We start from the raw sequence: 20,598 nt of genomic DNA on the forward strand, positions 1-20,598 counted from the left end.
CCTGAAGTTGACAATCGGGCTCGACCTGATCAATTATTGAGTTAGGCCTAGTTTATTGGACATGACCAACCCAACTTTTTCAAGCCTCAGACCAGCCCGGCTCGATGCCCAGCCTATACAAAATAAGACTAATGTTGAAAAAATAGTTTGGGAATCAAATTGGTCAAGCTGGTGATTCAGCAACCCAATTGAATCGGCAGTGGATCATCAGAAGAACATTTTCTTACCTAATTGAGTTTTTCAAGAAGTAAATGAAAGGTTTATGCAAAATCCAATTGAAATAAAAGAACTTTTCAAAATGTTCAAAAAAAAAAACCATTAAATGGTATCACGTCGCACTCATAATCAGTCATCAAATGAAATTGATTCGCCACTAGTTTGATTTGAATCGACAGATTAAGATCGACGTTAACAATGTGACCGAGTTCATATGGCCACCACGAGTAACAGTCAATGCGGTAGACATACATTACAACTACCCACTTCCCTGCCATAAAAGAAAATTGTTTGGCTTCCATCTCACATCTCAACCATGTTTGCAACCACCCAAATAAAAAGCATTATTCCAGTCCCCATCTCAAAGAGGCTGTTTGTTTGGTAAAGGGAACACTTGTAAATATTCAATGAATCTGCCATGAACACCTAATTTTAATGCTTTATGTATCTGCTCCAATTTTCAGGATTGATTTATAAAACATTCACATAATGTTCCAACTGCCAAGTGACCCCTAAATGATATGTGTCTGTTGAGATGCATTGGGCAATGTCAAGCCCCATGAACTACAATAAATTAAGCGAAAACGAAAATTTAAAAAAATATATTACTAACCTATTTGCCAATATATTAATAATAATGGTGGTGTCAAATAATATTGAGCACCTATCTGTTTTGATTGTTTTAGTTGATTTAAATTGTTTCTAAAGTAGAAGAAAAACGAAATGGATCAGTAGGAGCTGATCGGTAACTTCACGCCAAGTTTGTCCATGGTGGAAAATTCTGGGGATCAAAAGGCAATTTTATCATGTTTGGGTTATGTATTTTGTTATTTGGTTGCCTAGTTATATTTAAAGGTTTACTTTTTGAGGAAAAAATTGTTCCACAATCTTTAAGAAACGTGATTGTAGACAAAGGAACTCAATTACATTGATTGGAGATATACAGAAGGAATAATCAAAGTAATAGAGCAGCCTGCTACTTTTGATATCTTAGAACTAATTGCTGCCAGTGGCTGCTATCAAACCACAACCATGCAAACTAGATAGTAGGAGACAAACAACTAGTGCGAACAGAAGAGCAATCTGGAAAAACAAGGGATTTCTCCCGTTCACAAATCCAAACGCCTTTGCTTCAAGAAAAAATCCTGTGAAATTCTTTATAGGTTGAGCATGTTTCCAACATAAAATCATTCCCAAGCCACTTGTTGCACATGAGATGTCATATCAATAGCGAAAAGTTTCAATCTCCGTAGTCATTTAAGATTTCAAGTTTTTTTCTTTGTGGCTTGTAACAGAGATGAATAAACTCTGAGATGTACACAGGCACAGGGACGGAGGAGACACTGCAGGGTTTTGGGCACCACTGGTTACACCAGCCACTTCTGGAGATAGATCCATCTACCAGTCCACCAGCAGAAGAAGAACAGGAGACAGAGGCAGTCTGCTGCTCTTCTCCGGTAAGAGAGGTAATGAAGAGACCTGCAGCAACTGGACAATCGCCGACCATGGTTGTTGGGACGTCTAAATCAGAGATTGTTGGGACTTAAGATTCTTGGATTACGTTATCTCGAGATGTACATTACACAATTTCTAACTTCTCTAGACATGTTTCGACAAATTCAACCTGGTCTTCCTCAATAAGTAAATAAATTTCTGAAAAAAGTTCATTGAGTCATCAGTGGAAGAAGACACAGTCTTAGTCGTTTTACAAATTCAAGCCCAATGTCAAAATATTATTGTTTGGAGAAAATGTGTTTTTTGATTTCCAAATGTTTAAGGGTTGCCAACCAAAAAATGGACATATTAATTCTATTGATAGTTCGCACAGCTAAATTTGGTAAAAAGGTAAACCCAGATGTTATTTCCATCAAGAAGGATTGAGTTCTCTCATAAAAATGGGCACTTAGTGTTACACATATACACATGCACATATGCTTCGGGCAAATACTAACTACCAAAACAGGTCCACTCAATTATATGCATAAATAGTAGCTGAATTTCATTATGTACTCACTAATGATAGCGTTTGCATATTTTCCAAATCTTCAAAACAGCAGGTACATACAGTTTAATCGCACAGAGATATCACGAAACGATGTTCTCACCTCTATCTACAGACAAAATTGCATGTCACTCATTATCACTGGAAAAGCACTGATCCTCTTCAGAAAAGATTAAGAAACAAACCTCCAACATGCTTCCCCTAGTTTATTTCTGCCTCATTCCAGGAACGAAGAAAGGGGAGCAAACCGCTCTGCGGAAAATGGTTTAATTGCTGACGTAGGAAGAGCTTCAAGGCAAGATTTGACTCTTATCATGTGATGCCCTTCACTGGTGGACAGCAACACGGGCACCAAACCACTATTTCCTCGTCTTGTCCAGAACTTCAATGTATCGTTTGTTAATCCCGTAATGCTCCACGAGATGTCGGGCCAGGTCATCGATCACTCCACCTTGGACCAGTACCTCATGCTGGCCCTTTTTACCTGGAAAAAGTATAAAAGATTAGAAGAATGCTAGAACTTCAATTCAGGTCTCTCATTGCATATTATAGAGGGAGATGCAGATACTGCTGACCTTATCAGGTAACAAATAGTAACCAGAGGCGCAAACCTCATTGTGCGGCAAAAGATTTAATAGTTCTTCAAAGCATTTTATTTTCTTGGATCATACCAGCATGTGTAATATATATTTTAACTATGAAAGGGAAAACTTCAGCATTATAAAATTACGCAAAGGAATTATTTTATCACGTCAATATTGAACAAGATGACATCCACAAACTAAAGAAAACTTTTTAACATATCACAGTTTCCTTGGCATCAAAATTACGCACAAAAAATAATGGCTAAAAAACACAATTATGTCATCATGCTAACAAGCAGCAGATGAAACCATTCAGCCATGCCAAGCATATCACAAGAATCAGAAGACAGAACTACATGTTCGTCATGATTAATAGTCACCAAAGGTACACCCAAAACATTTGAAGCAAACCTGCAAAAAGCACATCGAGAACTTTTCTTCCATAGAATATGCCTTGAAGTAAAATTTGAGCATATTACAGACAAAAACCTTTTCATTTTGTGCTACTAATCATGACCATCAACTGGATAGCAGGAGCTTTTACTATAAGTTAACAAAATTTTCGAACTTAATCCAATTTTTCAAAACTTATATTCTGGCAGTGACTTTCCACCAAAGATGTGGTGATTGAGGATCTTTTTTTCCCCTTCACATAAGAAGGTTACAAATTTAAACCTCTGAACTTCAAAACTTGGAAATCATTTTGGCAATAAAAACTACTTAGAGATGAAAAAGAAAAACTGAAATAATCAAATGCATGACTAACTTCAAGACCCGGACATCGCAATTGCCTTCACAATCAAAAGCTTATGTCACTACTGTAAGAAGTCACCACTCGGATATTTCTTGTTTAAACCGCAAAATATTTTACAAATATCCTTCCGCTAGGTCACATTGATGTGGCCGGGGATATAGGGCAACAGCCATTTTTACATAGTCTAAAATATAATTTGCATTGTAAGGGGAGATGAGCAGGCAACAAGAATGGAGTGTCCATATGAGAATTCTCAAAGATAAACTCATAGCATGAATTCCACTTCTTTTGGGAACAAACAGAAACACATAAATGCATCATGAGACACAAGGCAACAGTGTAAAATGCACCTGGCAGTTCAGCCACTGATGTACTACAGGCAAACTTCTTCTGAAGCTCTGAAGCCAGAGATTCTGGATCTATCAAGAAAGATTCCAAGCCGGAGACCCTTGTCACTTTCTTATTTCCTTGCCTGCGTTCGCTCATTATCTGAACTGGTTTAACTGCACCTTTTCGAATTGTGGACTCACTGCCTCTAGTCACCCTATGATGAACTTGCATCCTGTTCAGGAATGCTGCCCCCAAGTCCTTTTTGTGAATTTCTGTTGGATAAGCTGCACCCTTCTTCACTGATCCTTTATACAGTGCATCACATAAAGCAGCGTCAAGAACTATAATGGCCTTGTTTGTAGGCTTCACCAAATTCTCTTTTTCAATGTATGAGAATACAATTTCAGAGGCCTCTGATGCACAAAAGTACTTCCCAGGATCAGCCCCAACAGCAGCAAGGATTGGATTGACATGAGTAGTTGATTTATAGATCTCCACCATGTCAAGCTGTGTTCTTGCCTGATGTGAACTAGTGACCTCTGAACCCTCAACTGCACTAGCCGGCTTGTGCTTCTCAGGCCTAAATGATGTATAATCTGGATGAGTACGGTTCACCGAAATCAAAACAACCTCTTTTTTATGCTTGTCTTCCTTTGCTGAGATCTGCGCAAGCATATAATTAGCATTTAGTATGAAGAAGCTAAAAGAAAAAGGAGATGCTTGAAGCCACCTACAAAATGGGAAGTAATAGTCTTATTTATGAGAGGTAAGTAATGGTCTTATTTATGAGAGGTACTTAAATAATGGTCTGACTAGAATAACTTTATTATGTTTATGCAAGTGAAAGGCCTGAAAACTTCTGGCTAAGAAAGCAGTTTTCCCAATCAAAATTCAAAATCATGTAGACGTAATTTAGCTCTACTATAACACAGAACCCTTCAACAATGATGAAGCTCCATGCACATGAAGGACAATAAAACGAGGATTGTGTTGCACTTCTTTTCAATGCGAAGTGGACAATGTAACATGGTTGCTGCACTGTGCACTGAGTTCACTGCAGCTGTAGCTGCTAATACTTGATAATGCACCAACATTTTTTTCTGAAAAATGGTGCACCAACACCCACACTCATGTGGCAAAGAAACACATGTAACTAACAGAAATGGGCTTTGAAACATTAAACCAGACTCCCTTGCAATCAAATCAGCCAGAAAGGCGACACATACCAAACCAGCAGAAGATTTGGACTGCAACCACTTTGAGAGTTTCTTGTGTGATGATTTTTTAATATCAAGGGTCACGCCTGCAGGCCTACAGGGCAAGACATGGCTCGACCTGTACAAACAACAAGAAGAAAAGAAATTTGTAGAGCCGCAGATAAAATGATAGAAATTAAATACAGAAAAAGACATGAAAAAAAAAAGACAATTGTTTGGGTGCTCAACTATAGTGAGTAATGGAAACCACAAATGAGCATGACAAGAATATTCCATTATATGCATTTCTGTGCCTACAGAGAGAGAGAGATGATGATGATTGATGAGAGTTTTGTTAGAAGTCACCAATCCATAATGAACAACTTATTCAACAGTAGTATGATTAAACCAGTAAATGGATCCTTCAGCATGCAAGTATACAACTCAGAAAGAGATGACAAATGAGAATTGTAAGACAAGTGCCAGGCATGCTGGAAATCCAGCGGAGCCCATTTGTGACATGGCCCAGATTCCTAAGTAAGGCAGCAGCTAGGAACTTTCTAGTTTCTACAACGGGTGAAAGCCTGAGGGAGCATGCCGCATGGAGGTAGAAGGCCTACGGGAACTTTTACAAGTTCAAGTAGACAGATACGGATATCATTAATGGTAGACACTATGCCTACTTTATTCTTAAGTGCAAACTGCAATTATCTCAAAGACTTTTTTCTAAATTCCAGTACAAGCCAAGTACAAGCCAAAGTTCTCTGTTCGAATATTTTCTATATAACCTTTATCCACATTTACATTTTTAGTGTTTACAACAACTTGAAAGAAAGCAATCTAGTGTTCTTAAGAAAACTAGCAAACTCATATATGTTTGCAAGACAATCACAATAAAGCAACCAAATCTAAAATACTAATTAGTTCTCCATCAATCTAAAATAGAATATAAATTACCATAAAGCACTTCCAGACATAGGAAGATCTTTATCTTTAATAGTAGTGTGCAGGGCTTGCAAAAGACATTTGTCCAAAAGGATGTCAATTTCCTCAGAGGACAGCACATGCTGCTCTTTATCATCAGTATGTTCTTCAGCAACAGTAGCCGAAACCTCATCTGCCACCCTTAGAGTGTCAAAATCTGATGTCATCTGACTGGCAGTATCACCCTCAACCTCTATGTGGGCGGAGACACCAGCACTCTGTTCTGGAGTTGCTGCCTCTGCATCCATCACTTTTTGATGTGTTTCATTAGCATTAGTATCATGCAGATGGAATGAATCATTGTGAACTTCTTCAGAAGAGGCTTGTTCTGCGCTGACCTCCACTAGAGCTGGATCCTCAATAACCATATCTTCCAAGAACCCTGCATTAGGTACAAGCCGTCCTTCTACAGATTCCCTGAGAGCAATATATGGAACTAGTTTCACCCAGCAGCTTGATCAAGTTAAGTTGAATTTCACATGTTTGATCTATCTAGAACACTCACCACAATGAGTCATGGTAACAGTGCAATATGTGCAAAGCCTTACCACGCAAACCGGCTTTTACTGCTTCAGCAGAACTCATCATGGTAGACCCCACCTATACAAAAGGAAGTGATTATTAGCTAAAATTTAACTTGGGAATACAGTAATTTAACAGTCAATCTATGCATATTTGCCCAAGCAATTCTTACCGCAATTGGAGCATTGTTGCCAGGAACCTTCACTGACCAGGGCTGCCCAGCCAAGAATGGAGGTAGACCATCAGGAGGTATGCTAATACCAGGAAACATCAAATCTGCACCACTGATTACAAAGCGAGATACTTCACCACCCTTGAGAACAAAAGCTGGCAACAGCTCAGGGACTTTCCAGAGTGCAAAAACTGCCACAGATGTAGAGATTGGATTTATAACCAAAAAGTTTTAACCTTCACTATTAAACTACAAATTTAATGCAGATACTTGAGAAAAAAATTGTCCAACAACTGGTTCATCAGGGGCAATATTCATGCAGATACTGCAGTTACTTGAAAGTTGAAAGGCTTGAGCCACATGCTTCTTTCCACTAATATGCTAGGAGAGTAAAGACTATATCAAATGAACGAACATGAGTTCTGTCACATAAGTATTTTATACAGTCCTTTCTCCTCTCCCTTTCCTATAGATATTGAAAAATAACTCTAAAAATAGAATGAAAACTGAGTTGGAAAAAATAAAATCACGTAAAAATTAAGCAGTTTCGATCTAAAAAAGTACCCAAGTGCATCCAAGTACCCACTGTGGGTACGGGCACACGGGTACGTGAACCTTATTGAAGTATCCATGTAATTTCTGGCCCAATGGAACCCAACGCACCACTCCATATCTGGTCCTCCCCCCACCCCCCTTTTCCTGGTTCAATATTTGTTCTCCAAGATCTTCATTTCCGTCTAGAAGCAAACTGTCCAAATTTATGACCAACCTTCGGTGATCCATTCTCTAAAACAAATGACACAATGGATCCTTTAATTCTATACCATATTTGCATTCGGTAATTATGGAATGGTTTAACTTCATCAAAGAGAAACTAAGTAAACCTTTCAACTTATAAGATTTTTACTCTGGTCATTCAAATAAAGATTTTGACATTCTATAATGTTTTACTCCAAATGGAAGCTCTCAGTCATATTCAAAAGCCAAATTTGAACTCAACAATCAGATATCCCTCTAAAGGCAGCTTTGGCATCGATAGAAGAAGTTTCTTAGGACATAGAAAATTCACTAGACAAATGTCTGCCTCCATGTAATACTGTGCCCATCCTAAATATAGTGGTGAATTCAAGAACAGGAAGCAAGGCTTTCAATATGAATCTTCAACAGTCTTCCTAATTTAAAATCATATTCCAGTTGCAATTTCAATAAACATAATAGCAATTTTAGTATAAGAAGTTTGGAATGTATTAAAAAAGCACTCAAGTAAAACAGGCATTTGAACTGCCTTGCCATTTCATGTTGCTGACTTGCTTCTTACTACTTTCCTGCTGCCCGCTAGTTATTTTCCTTAGTAAGTGAAAAGCTCGAACGAGATGAAAGCACATAAGTTCAAAGTTCAAACGCAAAAAGGAAGAAGGTGCAATAACAAGATAGGCCGGAATCAATTATTACCAGTTGGAAACAACTCAGATCCTCTACCATCAACATCGAAAAGTATTGGAAGGCCACCTTCTATGGAGTATACATGAGCTCGATTAGGAAACTTCGCAACAGTTATTTCCACCTATCACACAAAGTGAAGACAAAAGGAATCAAGCGCATTGACCTTCGAAACATTAAAAAAATACAGACAAAGTGGAATAAATTGATGAGTGAAAAAAAATAATAATAAAACACAAATGAAGTATCAGGAATCTCAAAGGGGCAGCAATATGCTTATGTTCGAGACAGAAAGCATGATAACCCAAATAAACACTACCTACAAGATCATATGTGTTCATAGCTAACTATGACAATTTCCTTTTTAGGACCAGCATCCAAGAGATCCAGGCAAGATGCAGTTGTCATAAGCACAAGCCTCGTCCATCTTGGGACAAACAGTTACTGAAGACTGTTAATATAGAGCTCCAAGATGACCAATAGTTACAGAAGAATGTCAATATAGAGTTTCACGATGACCAGACTTTCAGGAAAGTATAGGATTCATGAGAAGAAAAGGAAGCAAACACCACAAACCTCAGCAGTACAGAAGAACTGTTACAAATGATAAGCTAGGGTGAGATAAGACATGCTAACAATGGAAATGATAGTGTGTGTTGGAGAGCAGAAGGAGAAATAACTAGCAACTCAATTGAGAAAGGCAGTAACAGATATCATGGAACATCCAGACATGGTACTACTGTGTCCATGTTTACAATTAGTTTAAGAATAAAACCCACATTCTCAACCTAAGACATAAATAGCACAGCTTCCTGCATCTGTTTTCAGTTATTTTGGGAGATTTCAAAGTGTTTTGCAGAAATCACCAAGAAAACTGCTGATGTTCATGCATACATACATATGGTTTCAGGAAAAACATTCGTGTGATCCCTGTTGGTCCAGAACCCTTGGGATGTGATGTTTTTACACACATCTGCGGATTGGGTCACATCCCTTTCGATTCTTCCATGATATATCATGGCGTAAGACATTTTCACATTCTTAGATGTTTTATCATGATTATACTAGATACAGATCTCATTTTCATGTATTCCTTGATGAGTAAAAAATCGCAGGAGATAATAAGTATTTTCTTTTTTTTTTGGAAAATTATTGGAAAATCTAAGTAAAATCTAAATGAGAAAGTATAGTGTCACATATCTTTTCAACAAGTTATTTAACAACAACATGTTTTTTTAAGCCAATGTTTTCATTTAAAACATTTAAAAGTGCATGATGTTAATAATAAGATAGCAGTAGATTTTCTTGCATGGTTTGTAAAAGGAAGAGCTCAGAATAATGAATAAATGGTAGCACTTGAGGAAGACATAATAATGGAAGCCACAAATCATTGCTGAATGGTTGAGTAACCTGACTGGCTACCTCTTACATCCGCAAATAAAATTTAAAACTAGGTTCTTCCTTGGACAGTTAGTGTGAGGCAAAACAACTGTTTTATAGTGATCCCATATGCAAAACACACACACAGGGTTTACAGAATATGTAAACTAAGGAAATATCAAGCCATCTATCCTAACCAATATCACAATATTTTTGAAAATATCATGATATTAACAAGAAAAACAGAAGAAAACCCAAAAAAATGTATTCATGAAAGAAAAACATAAAATAAATTATAGTGTTTTTTTATGACTTTTTTTCCCTTTTTCCCGACTTTTCTTTTCTTTAGTCAATATCATCATAAATTTAACTTAAAACTTAAATGAAGTTAATTATCATCAATTTTATCATCATTAAAACATTACTTTTATCATGTTATCTAGCTTTTTAGTGTCTTCTTGTTAGATCCTCATTTTACCTAATTTTTAGATTTTCCTGAGAAAGACAACTTTGACGAAAAATACCGAAAAATACATGACATAGTGATTAGAGTTCCTCACTCTAATCCCTGCAGGAAAAGCACCAAAAAACAAAGAATGAAAGAGAAAATACGAAAAAGAAAGGGAATTCAATAACAAAAGAGAATTAAGATTTTTCTAATCATCAATTAGCATAAAACAAAAGAAAGGGGGTCTTTCAAGAGGCCTAAACCCTAAATCCGAATTGGATCCTGGATCCACTAAGCCAAAGGGTCCAAATAAGAAATAACAACAATGCCAAATAAAACCAAATCTAAAACCTAACTGGATCCGAATCTGGTATCTGATCTATCACTAAACCATACTGCGTCAATCGCCCCGGGTTGAAACATTCAGCTCTTGACAAGCTATCGTGTTGTAGGTGAGCCACAATGTTGTCCATGGACCACCTGGAGTAGGTGCACAGGTGTCCGCAGCTTGGTGGGGTAGGAATGAAACAGAATCCACTACGAAGTGCATCACCTGCATGAGTACTCGGTGGTGGGACTATTGTCGACAAAATTCTGCCGAGTATATGACTTGTCTGAGCTCACTATAAGTTTGATGTTTCATTTGAATATAAGGTAATAAACCGACCAATAAACCATGCCAATCCCTATAAAACAGAGTGATAATGCTTGATACCTTATCAAAATCCTTCCCTGTAATATAACTACACTTCCCTAGTAGGTAACAGAACAACTTTTCCCCCCTTAAATTTGAAGGGCATAAGTGCCCTTCTAGCCATTGTGAATAGTTGTATGATCCACTACTACAAACACCCTAATCAAATATGACTGGCAGTCCTAGGGGCTATATCACACCAAACCTCATCCTCACAGTAGTCTCCCATAGAAAATTTCACTAAGCACCTATGGGTTATAAGAGACTTAATCTCCCCTCTTGAACCACGACACCTTATAAGGATGAAGTAGCTTCTCAGTCTGTAGATGTAACTTATCAACAATGTTTTGAGAAACAGAAACCATATTTTTACACAACCTACCATCTATTACGACATTGCAGACATGTCCTTCACAGTGACACTTTGTCATAAAAAAGTTGTTTCGCAACCATCTATGGTTTGATAGGCTTTTCAGAGTTACTAAGATATGACACACAGATAAGAAGTTATAGATGATGTCATCACCATTATATATGACAACCTCCTAATCAGTATTGGAGTCAGTTTCCAACTCACTTTGGGTATCCTCATGATCAGACTTGACGGTTTTGTCTTTGGGTTCAGGCATGACAGTTCGTTTGACAACATTAGGACACTGACTGGATATGCCGCCGCTCATGACATTTAAAACAATAGATAGAAGTGTCAACAGTAGAAGATTTTGACCAAGTATTAAAGGAAGAGCCCTTTTCTTTATTGGAGGTCGCATGTTTAGACTAGGACTTCAAGCTAAAGTCTTCCAACTTAACGGTTTTGTCTTTGGGTTTAGCCATGACAGTTCGTTTGACAACATTGGGACACTGTGACTGGATATGCCGCCGCTCATGACATTTAAAGATTAAAACAATAGATAGAAGTGTCAACAGTAGAAGATTTTGACCAAGTATTAAAGGAAGAGCCCTTTTCTTTATTGGAGGTCGCATGTTTAGACTAGGACTTCAAGGTAGAGTCTTCCAACTTCAAGAAGTTTGCTCTTTAGTTTAAAGAATTCAACTTAGAATGGTGAAAACCATCAGACTTTGACATACACAACTCCTGGACCCGCTGACGTTTGGTCTCTGCAACCTGAACACGTAGTGATTAGGTGGTGAAATTTTGTAGTGTACTTTGTCATAGTCCTAGGCCCATGACGAAGCTCGATAGTCTTAGTGTGCCTTCTCAACAAAGTCCGGAGGGACAAACTTCATTTGCATCAACTGTTGCATCTTGGCCCATGTACGAATCATACCTTGACTTCTGCAGTTTGACCCACCATATCTGCACAAGCCTCCTTAGTTTTGGAGGCTAAGGAACCCGTCGATGCTCTGGCACATCATGGTAATCAAACGCGAATTGCATCGCATAAGTCCAGTCAAAAAAATGATTATGCATCGAATTTGTCTGTGAACTCAAACAACTCCAGCTTGAGGTCGTACGTGGAGGGCCTCTCCTATTCACAATCCGATCATCTGCCACGAACCACTGATCCTGAAGGATGTTCATTCCAGAAGGCCCCATCTTTAGAATCTACGATCTCTAACACATCATCACTATGGTCAGCATGCTGCTATGGTGGGCCAACCCTTTTATCCTCACCTGTGGGTGCTCCGCCCTGCTGCAACTAATATTCCCCCGGGATGCCCTTGTCGTCCTATTGAAAGGGAGGAACCGGTCCAGGCAAACCAGGTGGCACTTGCAGTACAGCTGGTCGCACTTGATGAGATGGGTATGAGAGTTAGGGATAGTGTTGGTTTTGGGTTGGTTTGGGGTTAGCGTGTGGGCTTGGTATGGAGAACCATGGTAGAGTTCATTCTTACTAGGTTATGATTCACAGGAATGTATATCATGTCTACCAAGCAGCGAAGTATGGAGAACTGCTCTAGGCAGCGACAGATATGAAGGTTTCCACCCTAAATTGAGAAAATCGGTAACTTTTAGAAAGGACTATGAAGGCACAAGCCTATTCACTTCTTTCTCAAATTCCACACACAGCTGACAGTTACTAGTGTATTTCGAACTTGAAAATATCAAAATGGAAATTCACAAACAAATCTATTTGCCTGGCAACCTGAAGTATTATAGGTGTCATAAAAGGCAAAAGAAAAAGTTCATCTCATGGATCTCTGCAAAATAACAATGACACATAAACCATCGCATTTTTCAACAACAGTATTTCAAGTTTTTTTAATGTTTAGGCATCACATACAGCAGTCCAGGCCTTTGTTACATGTAAACAGCAAATTCAATGTTGATATATGCTGTCACAAGGTTAAAAAAAAAAAAGTAGCTAAGTCTTGTTCGCCATAATTTTTCAAAAATCACGAAAAAAATTGTTCAAAGCTTGATGTTTATAACTTCTTCCAGAAAGGCATAGTACATTTATAGGTTTCCAAACGACCAGATTTCCATGAACTTATCGCAAAAATATAAACACATTCCAATCAAATGCAGCAGTAAATTTTTCAGAAGGTCACCAACATAAAAGAACTAGCTCTAAATCTTACCTTTGGAGGCACTAGCTCATCAATATCAGCATCTGTAGCATGCGTAAACCTTTCTTTTATGCTTCTTCTTAGCTTCTTACGATCAGCTCCAGATAAACGCTGGAACGATTTTGCCTCAGCCGGCTTCTTAAACATGACGTCAGTAACACCAAGAGCAAGAGAAGCCCCTGCAACAAATAAAACTGATAAGAATAGTAACCTATGGATAACATAGATCCAAATAAAATGAAAGAAAGTCACAGAAAATGTCGAATAAGCCATTAAAGCAGAACGTAGAGTAGGCTGCTTATTTAGTTTCTGCTCCACTACCAAGAAAGTTAAAGGCAATCTAAACCAGTGAAACAAACAAGCAATGAAGCATATCTGACCAGAGACAATTCAACCATATCAATCAAGTAATGACTGAATGAATGGGAGGATTTTCAAAAGTTTGTTGACCAATTCGACCAGTAAAACAAGTGCCACGTAAGGCCTTATGCTTGATCATGCTTAATAAAATAACCAGAAAAACAAAAAAAACAGAATGGGTATAATAGCGTATAAAAGTAAAGGAGCCTGACGCATAACATAGATTACAAAAAACTACTCATTATAGCAAACTAAGGCAAACAAAAAAGAGGGATAGAGTCAAAATAATGTTAACAAGTGAGGAATCAATAGGAGATGGAGAATGGAATGAAAACTTGTACAAGATAAAAACAATGTTATCTGGAAAAAATAAAATGAAGGGAACATCTGTTCCTAAACCTTCACGATTGCATTTTTTCCACTTCACCCGGTTAGAAACAGATATTAGCAGACCATGAAGACAATAACTACTCATCTACTGAATACCCGATCTGGAGCGAAAAAAAAAAGGCAGACATTTCCCTTGTGCCAGAAAAGGATCAAGGCAGAAACACGGACTACTAGATTAATGGCCGAGGTGACACCAAATTCCAACTGAATGGAAAGCACATTAAATAATGTGTCAATGGCAAGTGAGACGATCCACTCGAAGGAGAAGCTAGCAATGTGGATAGCAAATGATTGCGTGCCACGAATAGGCAACCAAGAAGACTACGAATAAGCACCATTCGTGCATGTACAAGCAGATAGATGCTATCCGTAATCCACCTTAAACTAGACTTTCTGTTGCCAAAAGGACACTTGGGAATCAAAATCTGAGCTTCTTTTTTGTTCATTCTGTTCCTCCCAAAGTGAAGACTACCAAAAAAAACCCTACTGCAACTCTGTCTATAGTTCTTATTCACTTGTTACCTCAATTTTTACTCTTTCTGCGAATCCATTCAACTGTACTTTTACCTTTAAATAGTATCAATGGTAGAAATTCTGACCACAAAACCATTCAATACAATCGTGAAAACCTCTCCCAATAACATAATCTATCTCAAAGACCCCCAAGGCTACGGATTCAGAACTGAACCAGTTGACGCGAATCCCTTAAAAAAAAACATGAAATTGATCCAACGCAAACACACAGAAAAAATCACATCCGCGATACGGATAAAATGAGCAACAGAAAAAAGCCAAACGGTTTCGGAATCGAGAAAAATGCACCAAACTTGAGACGTAAATCCCGACAAAATGAACGAAGGAAATGCTTACTGGTAGAGACGGAGAAATAGAGTAGCGCGATTATTTCTTCAACCCTTTGGGCCTACAAGAAGGAATTCCCGAAGGCCGAAGGGGTTTTAGCTCGTGCTAATATCCAAAGAATGGCGGCCCAACATAAAAATGCGAAAAGGTACAGGTCGCCCGGCTTCCGAGGATGAAATGACGAAATTACCTCAACCAAGCGTCGGATGAACTTCTGATGTACGGCTTTTAACTTAGCTCCGACCAGTTGAGAAGTCAATGCCGTTGGATTGAAGGGATTTTATGACTCGAGCGCTCGTCGTGGGAGCACCGACTGAAGCCCCTGAGCGGGATTCGTTGCGGTGGGGAAGCGCCTATAGTAGCTACGGCACGCCCGCTCGTTAGAGGAAAGCAAACCAAGAAATATGTTTCGGATGACCGTCGGATGTTGTAACAAAAATTCACCTTAAACAGAAATTATAATGAAAATTTTAGTTCTACCTTTCCTTTGTGTTTGATATCATAGAATTTTGATTTCAAAATAAAAAATGATGTGTTCGACGAAATAAGAACTAAAATGCTAAAATTGATAAATTAAAACCATCATTGCATATGCCTTAAATAAGATGACAAATTTTAAAATTGTGAAATCATAATTCCACCCTTTATGGTAGAATCACATTCCATGATTTGGAAGCAATAATGAGCCTATAATTTCATAATAAAAAAAATCTTTGTTTGATAACAGGGTTCTCATTTCATAAAAAACTGAAATTTTCAATTCTAAAATTCCACAATTTCAACCTGATCAAACACCTTACCATAAACTGTTATCAAAAACACCATAAACTAACTATCTTTATAATATAAATTGTTGGTACTGATTTCATTGCATGGTATTTTTAACGATACCGTCTGAAAAATTTACCTTCAATGGCTGATTTCAATGTATATGGCTTAAATATTTAAGAAGCATTTCATATTTAATATTCAAACTACATTTCAAATTCCGATTTACCATTCTTTTTAACGTTATTTATGGTTTAGCTCCGAATAAATTTGGTCTTCATAACATATACTCAAATTTTGTTTATAACTCAAAGTGTATGATTCAAGTTTTTGTCAATGAACTTTTATAAATATCCCTCTTAAGAACCATGACATTTATGCAATGTCTTGGTTGAGTGGTAGGCCATGTGAGTTTATAAACACATACACTTTCATGTGTTTCCAATCATTTGCATGTTGGGTATTCCATACTTATTCATCTTTGTAGTGTATATCTTACTTGATTAAAGTATCAACCTAAGTGATCAGACCATGCATACATTGGTGCAATTGGTGAATTTATGTGGTTAGGTAGTGGGGCATGGTAGGCAGTCAAGTCCTGTTTCGAATCTTAGTAGTATCAACTCTCTAGCTACAAAAAGAAGCCACTGACATGCAAGTTGAAGCACATTAAAGGTGGCACCTTGATGCACCTACACTTTCATGTGTTTCCAACCATTTGCATGTTGGGTATTCCATACTTATTCATCTTTGTAGTATATATCTTACTTGATTCAAGTATCAACCTAAGTGACCAGACCATGCATGCATTGGTGCAATTGGTGAATTTATGTGGTTAGGTAGTGGGGCATGGTAGGCAGTCAAGTCATGTTTCGAATCTTAGTAGTGTCAACTCTCTAGCTACAAAAGGGAGTCACTGACATGCAAGTTGAAGCACATTAAGGGTGGCACCCCGATGCACCTACACTTTCATGTGTTTCCAACCATTTGCATGTTGGGTATTCCATACTTATTCATCTTTATGATGTATACATTACTCTATTCGAGTATCAACCTAAGTGACCAGACCATGCATGCATTGGTCCAAGTGGTGAATCTATATGGTTAGGTAATTGGGCATGGTAGGCAGTCAAGTCTTGTTTCGAATCTTAGTAGTATCAACTTCCTGGCTGCAAAAGGGAGCCACTAACATGCAAGTTGAAGCACATTAAGGGCGGCACCCTGATACACCTACACTTTCATGTGTTTCCAACCATTTGCATGTTGGGTATTTCATACTTATTCATCTTTGTAATGTATACCTTACTTGATTCGAGTATCAACCTAAGTGATCAGACCATGCATTGCATGCATTGGTCCAAGTGGTGAATCTATGTGGTTAGGTAGTGGGGCATGGTAGGCGGCCAAGTCATGTTTCGAATCTTAACAGTATCAACTCTTTGGCTGCAAAAGGGGGCCATTGACATGCAAGTTAAAGCATATTAAAGGCAGCACTCTGATGCACCTACACTTTTATGTATTTCCAACCATTTGCATGTTGGGTATTCCATACTTATTCATATTTGTGGTGTATACCTTGATTCAAGTATCAACCTAAGTGACCAGACCATGCATGCATTGGTGCGATTGGTGAATCTATGTGATTAGGTAGTGAGGTATGGTAGGCAGTGTTTCGAATATTAGTAGTATCAACTCTCTGGCTTCAAAATGGGGTCACTGACATGCAAGTTGAAGTACATTAAGGGCAGCGCCCTGACGCACCTAAAGTATGTACTGTATTATGAGGGGATAAAGGGTTTGGTGGAGGCTTTGGTCTTCTTTTGAACATTAGGAAACCCCAGTCACTTATAAGTCTTTTGTCACTTGTGGATAGTATGATATTTACATTCAATTTTGGTTTGAGAAGCCAAAATTTGAAGTTTGAACTTATGATCGACCACCTTTCCTTAGTTGTCGTGCTAATTCATTTCATTAAACGTTGTGGTAAAGCCTCGTCAGCAATGTAGTTGGGTGATATAAAGCGAAGCAATGTGTTAAGTTTGTGAGGTGAGGCGTAGCTAAGGATGCGTTTGATTGCGGGGGTAAAAGTTAAGGAGCGGATGAAAACTGTACGACAAGGGGAAACTTCAACCGGTGTGAGGTGAGACCATCAAACGCCGGTAAATTTCACGCGGTTTTTTTGTACAACAGAGGGATTTTCATAGACAAAATTTTGAGCCCACGGCTCAAAATTTTTCTCCTCTTTTCTCTCGTATGCCCCCTTTCGTCGAAGTCCTCTCGTCTTTCCCCTTTCGCCGAAGCCCCCTTCTCCTCTGTCACTGTCTGAAGCCCCCTTCTCCACTGTCCCTGCCTCTTGCTCTCCTACTCTCCATCAAAGGCCTCTGTCTTCCTCTTCCTCCTTCGCGCTGCCTCTTGCTCTCCATCCCTACGTCTTCCTCTTTGCCAAAGTTGTCCATCGCCATCTCTTGCTCTCTGTCGAAGTTGTCGATCGCTGTCTCTTGCTCTCCGTCGAAGGCCTCTTGCTCTCCGTCATTGCCTCTTCCTGTCTATCGCTGCCTCTTGCTCTAAGTCAAAGGCATCCGTCGTTTCCTCTTGAAGCTGACAATCGAAGCTCTCCATCCTCTGCGTCTTCTTCTTTGTCGAAGCGGAAGATCCCCTATGTCGCTGCCTCTTCCTCTCCATCACTGTCTTTTCCTCGGTAAGGTTGCCTTTTTTTTTTCCTCTTTTTGTTTCTGCTATACAGTGCCCTGATCCCTTTATCCTCTCTCCCTCTACAGGGTTTGTTTGAAGAAATCGTTTGCTCCTTCTCCCCTGCGGTTCTTGAGGTCCTAGGAGGAAAGACGTCCCAATCAACTTCCCTGCAGGTTGTTCATCCAAACTTTCTCTGTTGGTACACAACAACTTGTTCTAACTGCTTAGGCCTGTGAAAATGGTGGTGCTCTTCATGTTTGATCTTTGACTATAACTGCTTGGGCCATGTCAGTTCATATCTTGTTTTTGTAAATATGCTTCTTCTTGCATTGTAAATTGTACAAATCTACCCACATGTTAACTAATGATTCCTAATTAACTTCTTTAAACCCTACCAACGATGACATCCTGTTCTCATAACTTACATAGATATGTTTTATCTTGTTTTTGTAAATATGCTTCTTCTTGCATTGTAAATTGTACAAATCTGCCCGCATGTTAGTTAACGATTCCTAATTAACTTCTTTAAACCCTACCAACGATGACATCCTGTTCTCAGAACTTACATAGATATGCTTCACTCCTTTGCTCCTTATTATTATTTTAGAGCAATGGCAGATTTTGGCTTTTGTATATGACCAATATCTCACATTTTAGGAACCATATTAAGTTTTTAATCTACTGCATGTGTAAACTTGGGTGCACTACTATGTTCAGTATTTTTGGTCGGTTGTAATTTTTTTCTCATTGATTCTAATATGTTATTTATTTAAGCATTCTAATAAGTTATCATTTGTTCCGAAAGTGTATTTTGGTTGTTCAAATGTTGGTTAGTTAATTTGGTTAGTCATTTGACTGTATTTAATTGATAGTTATCTGTTATTTTATATTTATCTCCAATGATGCTTTCTAAAAGGGCATGGTAGTGTCATTGCAGTGCTACTTTCCACAACAAGTATGATGTGCAATTATGTAGGTCTTTTGACATTGACAATGTCAACGCAACGCAAGAGGAAAAAGTGATGAAGATGAATGAACCGAAGTGCAGTCAGAAACGTTTGATTGCTTGTTTTGTTACTACTTGTTTTCTTTGTTGGATATATACTCATTAAACTTATGTACTGTATGAGACAACATACTTTGGTTAATATTTTTTAACTTTCATACAGGTTTTAGTGTGCTAAGGTTTTATTTTGTAGTTAATCATTATCAATTGAACTTGTGGATGTGATGGACTACTTTTGTAATTATTTGTGGATGGTATGAAATTGGGTTGGATGAATATCAGTGAAAGACGTCCCAATCGACTTCCCTGCAGGCTGTTCATCCAAACTTTCTTTGTTGGTATATAACAACTTGTTCTAACTGCTTAGGCCTGTGAAAATGGTGGTGCTCTTGATATTTGATCTTTGACTATAGGTCAGTTCATATTTTGTTTTTGTAAATATGCTTATTCTTGCATTGTAAATTGTACATATCTGCCTGCATGTTAGCTCACAATTCCTAATTAACTTCTTTAAACCCTACCAACAATAACATTATGTTCTCAAAACTTACATAGATATGCTTCAATCCTTTGCTCCTTATTATTATAGAGCAATGATAGATTGTGGCTTTTGTATATGACCAATATCTTACATTTTAGGAACCAGATTAAGTTCTTAATCTGCGTGTGTAAACTTGGGTGCACTACTATGTTGGTTGGTTGTAATTTTTTTCTCATTGATTCTAATATGTTATTTATTTAAGCATTCTAATGAGTTATCATTTGTTTTGAAAGTGTATTTTGGTTGTTCAAATGTTGGTTAGTTAATTTGGTTAGTCATTTGATTGTATTTAGTTGATAGTTATCTGTTATTTTATATTTATCTCCAATGATGCTTTCTAAAAGGGCATGGTAATGTCATTGCAGTGCTACTTTCCACAACAAGTATGGTATGCAATTATGTAGGTCATTGGACATTGACAATGTCAACGCAACGCAAGAGGAAGAAGTGATGAAGAGGAATGAACTGAAGTGCAGCAAAAAAAGTTTGATTGCTTGTTTTGTTACTACTTCTTTTCTTTGTTGGATCTATACTCGTTAAACTTATGTATTGGATGAGACAACATGCTTTGGTTAATGTTTTTTAACTTTCATACAGGTTTCAGTGTGCTACGGTTCTATTTTGTAGTTAATCATTATCAATTGAACTTGTGGATGTGATGGACTACTTTTGTAATTATTTGTGGATGGTATGAAATCAGGTTGGATGAATATCAGTTATTTATCAC

General features: G+C 37.9%; 1 protein-coding gene across 2 annotated transcripts; it reads right to left on the minus strand.

The window, feature by feature from the left end:
- Positions 1-2,189: 2,189 nt before the first annotated feature.
- LOC116246215 (uncharacterized) lies at positions 2,190-15,209 on the minus strand. 2 transcript variants are annotated; one of them, XM_031617966.2, is made up of 9 exons: positions 15,056-15,209; positions 13,267-13,433; positions 8,213-8,324; positions 6,761-6,951; positions 6,572-6,666; positions 6,040-6,483; positions 5,113-5,221; positions 3,907-4,549; positions 2,190-2,702 (listed from the first exon to the last, which is right to left on the minus strand). In XM_031617966.2, exons 2-9 carry the CDS (start codon positions 13,399-13,401, stop codon positions 2,578-2,580), a joined length of 1,854 nt encoding a protein of 617 aa, XP_031473826.1. In that variant the 5' UTR covers positions 13,402-13,433; positions 15,056-15,209; the 3' UTR covers positions 2,190-2,577. The 2 variants fall into 2 exon arrangements, with proteins under 2 accessions (XP_031473826.1, XP_031473825.1); XM_031617965.2 differs by lacking the exon at positions 15,056-15,209 and adding an exon at positions 14,875-15,031.
- Between the last annotated feature and the right edge of the window lie 5,389 nt (positions 15,210-20,598).

This window comes from Nymphaea colorata, chromosome 1 (genome assembly GCF_008831285.2).
Source record: "Nymphaea colorata isolate Beijing-Zhang1983 chromosome 1, ASM883128v2, whole genome shotgun sequence".
Taxonomy (NCBI): Eukaryota; Viridiplantae; Streptophyta; class Magnoliopsida; order Nymphaeales; family Nymphaeaceae; genus Nymphaea; species Nymphaea colorata.

Excerpts from the sequence above, each read along its gene's own strand:
- LOC116246215 (XM_031617966.2), bottom strand. The coding sequence starts at position 13,401 with ATGTTTAAGAAGCCGGCTGAGGCAAAATCGTTCCAGCGTTTATCTGGA. Across the intron at positions 6,484-6,571 it reads TGTTACCATGACTCATTGTG|GGAATCTGTAGAAGGACGGC; the intron begins GTGAGTGTTCTA and ends TATTGCTCTCAG. Across the intron at positions 2,703-3,906 it reads ATCAGTGGCTGAACTGCCAG|GTAAAAAGGGCCAGCATGAG; the intron begins GTGCATTTTACA and ends TACTTTTTCCAG.